Source organism: Triticum urartu, chromosome 2A (genome assembly GCF_056163025.1).
Source record: "Triticum urartu cultivar PI428250 chromosome 2A, HENAU_Tu73, whole genome shotgun sequence".
NCBI classification, from domain to species: Eukaryota; Viridiplantae; Streptophyta; class Magnoliopsida; order Poales; family Poaceae; genus Triticum; species Triticum urartu.
Window position 1 is genome coordinate 506,757,803 of NC_141874.1, and position 10,851 is coordinate 506,768,653.

The 10,851-nt window shown below is 44.3% G+C and overlaps 1 protein-coding gene and 1 long non-coding RNA gene across 3 annotated transcripts; one reads left to right on the top strand and one right to left on the bottom strand.

Moving 5' to 3' along the window:
- Window positions 1-486: 486 nt before the first annotated feature.
- On the bottom strand, window positions 487-936 carry LOC147985658 (uncharacterized). The gene has a single exon (XM_087541683.1). The coding sequence runs from the start codon at window positions 934-936 to the stop codon at window positions 487-489; it is 450 nt and encodes a 149-aa protein (XP_087397809.1).
- Window positions 937-3,575: 2,639 nt separating this feature from the next.
- On the top strand, window positions 3,576-4,898 carry LOC125538275 (uncharacterized). 2 transcript variants are annotated; one of them, XR_007296279.2, is made up of 3 exons: window positions 3,891-4,255; window positions 4,392-4,489; window positions 4,570-4,898. It is a non-coding gene; the product is annotated as an uncharacterized LOC125538275 (long non-coding RNA). The 2 variants fall into 2 exon arrangements; XR_007296278.2 differs by having other exon boundaries at window positions 3,576-4,489.
- Window positions 4,899-10,851: the final 5,953 nt, after the last annotated feature.

The following is a 10,851-nucleotide window of genomic DNA, read 5'->3' on the forward strand; positions in this document are numbered from 1 at the left end:
CACACAATGAAAAAAACTGAACGGATCAGATCTTTCCATGCTGGTGCAAGTTATTTTTAGTAATGTATTTATGTGAAAGAATCAATCACAATCAATCTCTAAAGATCAAATCTAAATTAATTAACCTTAATTTGAATCGCTCAGTCACATTAAATAGGAAACACATATTTAAACCGATTTTATTTGTCAACAAGATCAATATATTCTCTATCTCTACTCCTAATAATGTCTCAGTACTTACATCGTTTCATTCGCTCGTACATTGGAACTCAACCCCCCATTGATCTAAAGAATCAATCCCCGCCGATTTCCTTCCACGAGCTCTGGTTTTTGTTTCTGATTTTTTGGCCATCCTCTCCCACGCCCTGTACCCGGATGTGTAAATAAAAAACAGAAAAGGAAAAACCGGAACCATGAGCCCTCGTCCCTCTCAATATTCTCTCACGATCCCGATCTTTTTTTTTTAAAATTCAACGTCGACTTTATTCAATCATAGAAGACAGGGATTTCTGCCGAAACAATTTGCAAGATACAATCTGGGGGATCATTCACCCAGACCTTACTAAGAGTATTTGCTACTCCCTCCTTTGCCAGTTCATGCGCGGCTCCATTCGCCGTCCTCCGAACCCAAGACACCTTCCACTCCCTTAACGCCAGCAAGTTTTTCACCTCCTTTATCATTGGTGCCAACGTGGAGAGATCAACTTCTGTACTTTGCAGCTTGCGTATCACTTCTTGGCAGTCCATCTCAATGTGTAACTTGGCGAAATTTAAGTCCCCCGCAAGTTGCACTGCCCTCTTGCAGGCCTGAAGCTCCACCAAAGCTGGATCACCACCATTAGGGTAGCACTGGCACGCCGCCGCAAGGAAAGCTCCATCTACATTCCTGAAAACCACCCCCTCCCCCCTTTCCTCTTCCTTTGGCAGTTGCACCATCAACATTCGCCTTGATCCAACCATCATCTGGAGCGCTCCATTTCTGGACCGGGGTTACTCGAGGGGTCTTGCTCTCTCTGCCGTTCACCTACTGCCACTCCTCCATGAGCCTCATGACCATCGTAGCCATGTCACCCGCCTCCTCAATTCTCGTCCCTTCGCGTGTATTGTTCCGTGCCATCCACAACGCATATAGTCTCTGTATCATTATAGCTTGAGCATCATCCGAAGCATCAGCAAACCAAGTCACGAGCCACTGAAATAGCGCACTCTGAGAGCGAACTGACTCCGGCGGGATCGCCGCCGGTGCTCCCAATTCCGAGTACACCAATTTCCAGAGTTTTGCAGAGTGGGGACAACACCAAAACCTGTGTAAGTTTGTCTCCTCCCTTCCACACACTACACAAAACACTCCAGGTTTGATCTTGCGCCTATGCAGCTCCGAGCCCACCGCCAATCCATTACGGATCAGGCGCCATGTGTGGATTTTCACTCTACCCGACGCCACCGTATCCCACAGGTTATCCGGGCTTTGTGGTTCGCGACCGATGATGATGACCCCGGGCTCCCGGTCTTTGCCCTTTTCTGCGCCATACCTAGATGGTAGGCTGATCTAACCGTGAACACTCCATCTTTCGTATAATTCTATGCGAGGTAATCCTCCACCATCGGCCCCCCACTGTAATTTGCATGATATCGCATGCTTCGCCTGGGGGGGACATATTCTGCACCTTCTCCCGATCCCAACCAGAGCTTTTTTCATTTAGAAGATCGCCAACTCTAGTTATGCCCGGGACAAACACCTGGCCCAGTGGCTTCAGGCTGCCCTTACGTGGTATCTAGTTGTCATGATGAATACAGACTCTTGATCCATCTCCAATATGCCAAATGAGCCCCTCCAAGAGTAATTCACGGTCGTGAATGATGCTTCTGAACGTGAAGGACCCCCCATCGGGACAAGTGGCATTGAGTATGGAGCTATTTGGATAGTACCTCGCTTTGAGCACTCTTGCACACAATGAGTTTGGCAACTGCAGCAACCTCCACGCTTGCTTAGCAAGCAAAGCTTGGTTGAAAACTCCCGGGTCCCTGAATCCAAGTCCCCCTTCTTGCTTCCTCGTGCACATTTTATCCCATGCAATCCAATGTACTCTTTTCTCACCATTCGCCTCACCCCACCAGAAGTTTGAAGAGATAGATGACAGATTCCCGCACATTTTTTTGGTGAGTTGAAAACAGCTCATGGTAAAACTAGGACTAGACTGTAACCCTGATTTGATCAATACCTCCCTGGCCATCTTGGATAGACCTTGGGCCTTCCAACCTGGAACTTTCCCCTTAGCACTCTCTTTGACATATTTAAATGTTCCGTCCTTGGATTTCCCTACCATAGTTGGTAGGCCCAAATATCGCTCACTGAGGGCCTCCGATGAGATGCCCATCGTTTTCTTGTGAGCCTCCTTTTCCTCCTCAGCACACCCATTTCCAAAAAATATAACCGATTTCTCCAAGTTTACTTTTTGTCCGGAGGCCACCTCATAATCCTGCAAGATAGCACGGAGGCAAAGAAAGTTGTCGTGGGACCCTTCCAGGAATACAATACTATCATCAGCGAGTAGCAAATGAGTGACCGTGGGGCCAGTGCTCCCAAACGAGACACCCTTGATCTTCTTCTCCTCTTGGGCATGTTCCAACAAAGCTGAGAATCCCTCCACACAAAAGAGGAAAAGATATGGTGACAACGGGCCCCCCTGCCGGAGGCCCCTAGACGGGAGAAATCTGTGTGAAAGGCCACCATTTAGCTTCACCGAGAAACTTGTTGTCCTGACACACCTCATGATCATCTCTCTCCAGTGAGCAGAGAAGCCATACTTTGTCATCACCTGGCCCAAAAAGGTCCACTCCACCCTGTCATAGGCCTTCATCATATCAAGCTTAATCGCACAAAGTGGTTTCCTCCTCTTCCTTTTCCTAATTGCATGAACACACTCGTAAGCCACCAACACGTTATCCGTGATTAATCTCCCCGGGATGAACGCACTTTGCTCCTCCGCTATCAACAGCGGCAACACCTCCTTGAGCCTGTTTGCCAAAGTTTTTGACGTAATCTTATATAGTACGTTGCACAGACTAATCGGACGGAACTAAGTGAGTATCTCAGGTGAGGCCACCTTGGGAATCATCACAATAACTGTGTAGTTGAAACCTTCCGGCGTAGTCCTCCCTGCCAAGAAATCCCGTATAGCTGCACACACCTCTTCTTTTACCAATGACCAGTGTCGTTGGTAAAAACATCCCGATCTAAATCTTCCTCTCCCTCCCTAGCGCCCCTCTCATGGAGTACCCTACCGACGCCGTCGTCCATCCTCGTCGGTATCCCATTCCCATCTTTGGAACTGGCGGCTTGCCATCCATGGACAACGTTGTCCGAATGGTGTTCGATGCCCGAGCTGCCATGCTCAGTCTCCAAGATTCGTCTTCGCTGAAGTCCTATTCAACTTCAAGCTCCTCCACATTGCGGCACTCTCCATCGTCTCTATCGCGTTGTGGCGGTCATAGATTGACGGCAGCGGTGGTGGCAATGCAGGTATGTTATTCTCTCATCCCTCACCACGCTCTCTCCGGTCTGCAACGGCGCTGGGACATGGGCATGGCAGCGACAACTTAGCAAAGGGCGGCGACCGGTGTGTGCCTGAACCGACCATGCTCCTGCTAGACATGTATGTGCATGTATTGCTTGTCTGTTTCAGCCGGGACTCAAGCCTTTGGCAATTTAATGCGAATATGGTGAATTCTAACTGGTTGCGCGCGCAACGCGAATCGCTGCCGTCGCAGCAACCTGCAGATGCGAGTGGCCGTGGCCCACCTGGTCCCATGTAATTATCCCTCATCTCATTTTTTTCAGTGGCATACAGTTTGAATACAGTCAAATCGTATCTGTACCATGCCTGCCCATACCTACGTCGTACCCACTCACCATTTTCTTTCTATCCACACCTACCCCCGTCCTCTCTCTCCATTATCTCATCTCTCTCTCTGTCTCCATTATCTCAAGATCCAGCCAGACCTTCCTCCTCCATGGCCGGCCACCCTCCCGATCTGGAGGTCTCCGACCAGATTATTCCCCTCCCCACCACGGCATGCGGCATGGAGTCCCGGGATCGCTCGCCGTCAACCAATGCTATGCGGATTTGGCGAGTCCTAACTCACCAAGATCCCATGACGGACAAGGTTTGTTCCGCCTCCTCCTGAAGCTGTCGAGGACCATGAACGCCACTTCCTCTCACCGGTTCAGCACCAACACATCCACTACCCGCAGGTAATCCCCCTGTCCCCCGCTCCAAATCCAGGACCTGGTCGACTTCCTCTGGTCAAGTCCGCCTCAACGAGTTGGGATTGCTTCTTCCTAATTGCCCATGGATTTGTAATACACTTCGATAAGGATTTGTTTGTAGGTGTGCAAAATTGCTTGTTCCCTGATGGATATAGTAGCACATGGATCCATCACCTTTGGTCTTGTCTGGTGTTCTCCGGCCCGTGATGAATTTCGAAGGTGCGGGTGTTGTCCAGTTATTCTCCTATTTATTGTATTTCTTGCTTGTGACTTGATTTTCTTTATTTTCATAATTTAAGGATGAAACAGAGGCTGGGCGACAGGGAGATTTAGCTGGAAGAGTGTTGCCTGGTGCCAGATCCGCCATGAAGTGAGCTGGCCCTCTCCCTCTCATGCCGACATCGGCATATTGCCTGCTTCTTCCCCCGGCTTGATGAACCTACCTTCGCCAACTTGATGGATTTTAATACAGAGAAAACTAGTTCAATTGAGTTTTATCTTAAAAAAGGCTAGTCATCGCCTGATGGCCATTGTATACATAAAATAGGCTGCAGTTTATTTTTCCTGTACTGCTGCAATAAGGCAACGTTTCATCACTATTTAGTTCTATGCAATTCCCTTTCTGTTTTTTGCTCTGGGTCATGAGCAGTAAATTTTAAAGTTTCCAACATAGATTGCAATATTATGGGCAGAATTGTACAAGAACTTTTTGGATGTCTCCGTTGCACTTTGCCGAAATTTGTTGACGGACTTTATAGTTTAACAGAGAGTTGTTTTTACAAAGCGGGCTCTTTGAATAAATTGCAAAGGACTTTATATCCAATTCCCTTTATGTTTTTTGTTCTAGGTCCATGAGCAGCAAATTTTGGAGTTTCCAACATAGATTGCAATATTATGGGCAGAATTGTACAAGAACTTTTTGGTAGTTGTTTTTGCAAAGCGGGTTCTTTTAATAAATTGCAAAGGACTATATATCCAATTTGCTTTATGTTTTTTGCTCTAGGTCCATGAGCAGCAAATTTTGGAGTTTCCAACATAGAATGCAATATTTTGGGCAGAATTGTACAAGCACTTTTTGGTCGCCGAAGACTTTACATTTTAACAGAGTGTTATGCCAAAGCAGGCTTTTTGAATAAATTGGCAGAGGACTTTATATCCAATTTTCTTTATGTTTTTTGCTCTAGGTCCATGAGCAGCCAATTGTGGAGTTTCCAACATAGATTGCAATATTTTGGGCAGAATTGTACATCGCACTTTGCCGAAACTGTTGAAGGACTTTATGTTTTAAATTTTTCATCGCAATATTTCCAAGTTTCTGAATGTCTCCATCGCACTTTGCCAAAACTGTTGAAGGACTTTATGTTTTAAATTTTTCATCAAAACCTGAAGAATTGGTCCAGAGATTATAAAGGTCGAAAAAAGCGCTATTAAAGTTCTTCAACTTTCCATGACAAAGTTCAGATCACACCTTACAAAATTTGGTTCTTGTTTACACTTATTTTCCCCGCAAAAACAGAAATTAATACATTTTTATTCCTCACTTGCCTAGAGCTAGAACTTTTGAATTCCAAGTAACTAGATAGCCCACTGCTCCACTGCCCTCTCCCGTGTTCGAAATTTGAATCTGAAAAGTATGTACAGTCCATGGTACACGGTGTCAGGAATCTATAGCACATGGTCCAACATAGTGACAGAGGAATCCATAGGCCCGGTCCCGCATCTGCTGCAATACGGCCTGATATACACGCTCTAGAATATCATGTGGCAGTGGAATACCATGCATGGCTGACGACTCGGTGGGCCACACTGATGGGATTGCATGCTGGATGAGCGGCGAGGATACAAGTTGCGCGCGCATCTGGTTAGGAAAAATCCACAACCAAGTACGTGGTCCTTTTAATCTACACCCTACAAGAAATAAAGCCAAGAAAGAAACAAAGGTTAGCCTCGTATAGCAATCCAATTGTGTGTGCATGTATTTCTGTGGAGGTATCTATATATTGTTGCGTGTTTCCAACCGGAGCAATATCTGGATGCAGAGATGCAACTTTTACCAAGTCCTTTCTGGCAAGATACAGAACAACCTCGATTTCTTTCCGAGCAAGCATGTATGGTAGTACACGGCGAGCTGTGCACGTATGCAACCACGCATGCAAGCTGATCGATTTTCCCCAGCGTGGGGGAAATTAATTGGATAAGTCACAGTAATCGATCTCACGAGCCAATTTTGATGCGTTGCAGTGCACAGGGGACGGGACATGAGCCGCTCATGGCTGGGAGGGATTACTTGTAATTCTACCGATTAAAAATTAATCTCACGCAATCATTTTCTTGATAACGAGTCGTATTAACGACTATGAGAGGTATTCCCATTCTTCTTCTTGTCTTCTTTTATATTTTGTGCGTATTTAATTTGTTTTATCTTATTGTTGCTTCATTAATCTGAACTACTTTCTGAGTATAAAGAACATCTTTATAGAGACCTTTGTGAGTTAAGTACAGTAATTTGGTAGCCATATATATATTATGATTCTGCTAGCTAAGGTTATCCTGAATTTTCATTTACTTCAATGAATTAAATCTGAGTTGTAAGTTTTGTTCTCAGTGGTTAATATCTGTGAGGGCTGATTCCGAAGATGCATATCTCTTGTTATATTGCATTACTTTGTCCCTTTCAGTTTGAGATAAATAAAAATGATATCCTTGGTTAGTGATACGTTTAATGCAGAAATATCACTTAAATGTAGCCGGGTAGGTTTTCAGTTTAAAACTTTGCATTACACATATTTCCATTCCGTGCAGATGATACATTTCATATCACTCGGTGTACTATTTCCCCGAAGTAGATCCTCCTAATCATGGCATGCTTTTTGGTCTGCCGTGCTTTAGATAGCTTGTGTTGACTCGTTAATTCTTCAATGATAATGAGTGATACATAAATCCAGCAACTGACTAGATTTGCTTTGTCCCGAGATCATGGATGCTTGAATGCCATTTATTCAGCATCTCCTGCAATACAGGAGCAAAAAACTTAGCAGTGATGATTCTAAACTTGAAGTTACAACTGATTAACCCCACAATAATTTAGTTCTAGAGATTGCAGAAGCCGTTTCAAGGAAACAATGAACATAAAAGATGGGGGCGTCCTGGGTACATTAGTTGGGAGCAGCCTAGAAAAATCTGACAGTAATAGTGACAATAGCAGCAGCATGCCTGAGACAAGAGAACAAAATAGTGATTGGAGTATCAAAGCAGCAGCATGCCTGATACAAGAGAACAAAATAGTGATTGAAGCATCAAAGCAGCAGCATGCCTGATACAAGACAACAAAGTAGTGATTGTAGCATTAAAGCCCCTTGTCTATGGATTTTGATTGGTTTTCTTGTATCTCCTGCTTTTCTCAGGCATTTAAATGTCTGCTTTGTTTCTACTATTTGGTATTCATTTTTTTCTTTAGTCTCGGCTTTGTTCATTTTTTCTTTAGTCTCATTAACTTTACAATTTCTGTAAAAAGGCGTATGTTTTTCTTTTCAGTCTGACCCCCTACAAAATATTGTAGGGTGAAGAAGTGCTTATGTATATGATCCAAAAAACATATGTGCCACAATCACTGGAATTATGGTGTTATGAGCTAGAAGATTTTGAAAGCACACCAATTAAGAATTTACACATATTTATACCTCAGACGGGGAAGCATGTGTTTGATCTTTGCTGTTGAGATTCAATATTTCCTATCAGAGATCTAAAACAGAAGGTTGAAAGCCTACTTTAATTTATTAGAAGAAAAATATTTACAAGGATTACATGTATGTAATTTACATGGGGCTATCTTATGTTTGATATCCAGGCCTCTAATTATTCGGATTTGTTTGTTATAGATCTATGGATACCAAGATCATTAGTTCTTTAGAAGTATTGCATTTGTATAGGCTTGGCACCACTTGATTGGAAATACAATCGCGTCGGCAATTCATATTATATCAATTGTGACATCCATAAGAAATAGGAACTCCTACCATTGCCTTGAGAGGTGATATTTTGTCATGAACAAAGAAAGGCCAAAGTTATGCGCAATAGTTGTCGGAGTGGTTACCATGCTGAGAGCAGAACAATATATAAATAATATCATGTTCTTCATTATTGTTGGGTTATGTAGATTATCATGTTCAATGAAATTGCCTACTACTTTATTGTTGTGTTTCTAATTAGAAGACTGCAGTTGCACCTGAGATTAGGGGATGGTAAATGGAAGATACAAATTATAAATAGTTTATTATTTAGATATTATATATGAAAATATCAAGTAATTATAAATGTCATTTACAATCATCAACGATCTTAATGGATGATTGTTTTCATGGACATAAACGAAGAAAATATCCTACAAGTTGAGTGCAGCTGGAGGGGGCTCAATCCATTTGAGCCAAGAAAAGTTTCCGGTTGTAGCATCTTGAAATATTTGTTTTAAGGGAACAAAATCCTCCATGTGTTATATTTAATTAATGAATAATAACAGACATGCTTGTGAGACGATCAGTCTTGAGCATAAAAAGTTATCCATGTGTTATCTATCATTTGTAATGTAGTGCACAAGAAAGGGTTTTATGTTTTTGTACCACCTTTTATACTTTTTGTGCATCAGATTTGATACTATAGGTTGTCAAATTTCAATTTTTTGTCGAAATATATTACAAGTGGAGTCAATTTCAATTATTCTACCTCTGTTAGAGCATCTACAGCTGGACTGGACAAATCCAGCCCCTCAAACGCCCAGGCGCATTCGTGGGCGGTGATCAAGCACGCCTCAAATTTCAACAGTTACATCCGGACATCTCATACTAGATTCTCAAATCTATACAAAGACATGCAAACTAAAATAAACCTACGTGTGTTGGGGAACGTTGCAGAAAACAAAAATTTTCCTACGGTTTCACCAAGATCCATCTATGAGTTCATCTAGCAACGAGTGATCGGATGCATCTACATACCTTTATAGATCACGAGCGGAAGCGTTCAAAGAACGGGGATGAGGTAGTCGAACACGACGTGATCCAAATCACCGGAGATCCTAGCACCGAACGGACGGCACCTCCGCGTTCAACACACGTACGGTCAGCGTAACGTCTCCTTCTTCTTGATCCAGCAAGAGGGAAGGAGAGGTTGAGGAAGATGGCTCCAGCAGCAGCACGACGGCGTGGTGGTGATGGAGCTGCAGTACTCCGTCAGGTCTTCGCCAAGCGCTATGGAGGAGGAGGTGTTGGAGAGGGAGAAGGAGGCAACCAAAGGCATGGATGAAAAAGCCCTCCTTCCCCCACTATATATAAGAGGGCCTAGGGGGGCGGCGGCCAAGGGAGGTTTCCCTCCCCCCCAAGGCACCTAGGGGTGCCTTCCACTTGTGGGACTCTTCCCCTTTGGAAACCCTAGGCGCATGGGCCACTTGGGGCTGGTGCCCTTGGCCCATGTAGGCCAAGGCGCACCCCCTACAGCCCATGTGGCCCCCCGGGACAGGTGGCCCCACCCGGTGGACCCCCGGGACCCTTCCGGTGGTCCCGGTACAATACCGGTGACCCCGAAACTTGTCCCGATGGCCGAAACAGCACTTCCTATATATAATTCTTTACCTCCGGACCATTCCGGAACTCCTCGTGACGTCCGGGATCTCATCCGGGACTCCGAACAACATTCGGGTTACTGCATATACATATCCCTACAACCCTAGCGTCACCGAACCTTAAGTGTGTAGACCCTACGGGTTCGGGAGACATGTAGACATGACCGAGACGACTCTCCGGCCAATAACCAACAGCGGGATCTGGATACCCATGTTGGCTCCCACATGCTCCACGATGATCTCATCGGATGAACCACGATGTCGAGGATTCAAGCAACCCCGTATACAATTCCCTTTGTCAATCAGTATGTTACTTGCCCGAGATTCGATCGTCGGTATCCCAATACCTCGTTCAATCTTGTTACCGGCAAGTCACTTTACTCGTACCGTAATGCATGATCCCGTGACCAGACACTTGGTCACTTTGAGCTCATTATGATGATGCATTACCGAGTGGGCCCAGTGATACCTCTCCGTCATACGGAGTGACAAATCCCAGTCTTGATCCGTGTCAACCCAACAGACACTTTCGGAGATACCCGTAGTATACCTTTATAGCCACCCAGTTACGTTGTGACGTTTGGCACACCCAAAGTACTCCTATGGTATCCGGGAGTTACACGATCTCATGGTCTAAGGAAAAGATACTTGACATTGGAAAACTCTAGCAAACGAACTATACGATCTTGTGCTATGTTTAGGATTGGGTCTTGTCCATCACATCATTCTCCTAATGATGTGATCTTGTTATCAATGACATCCAATGTCCATAGACAGGAAACCATGACTATCTGTTGATCAACGAGCTAGTCAACTAGAGGCTTACTAGGGACATGTTGGTGTTTATTATTCACACATGTATTACGATTTCCGGATAATACAATTATAGCATGAATAAAGACAATTATCATGAACAAGGAAATATAATAATAAGGCTTTTATTATTGCCTCTAGGGCATATTTCCAACAG

What these genes read in the sequence shown, in the direction of transcription:
- LOC147985658 (XM_087541683.1), bottom strand. Translation starts at nt 936, where the DNA reads ATGGTGCAACTGCCAAAGGAAGAGGAAAGGGGGGAGGGGGTGGTTTTC.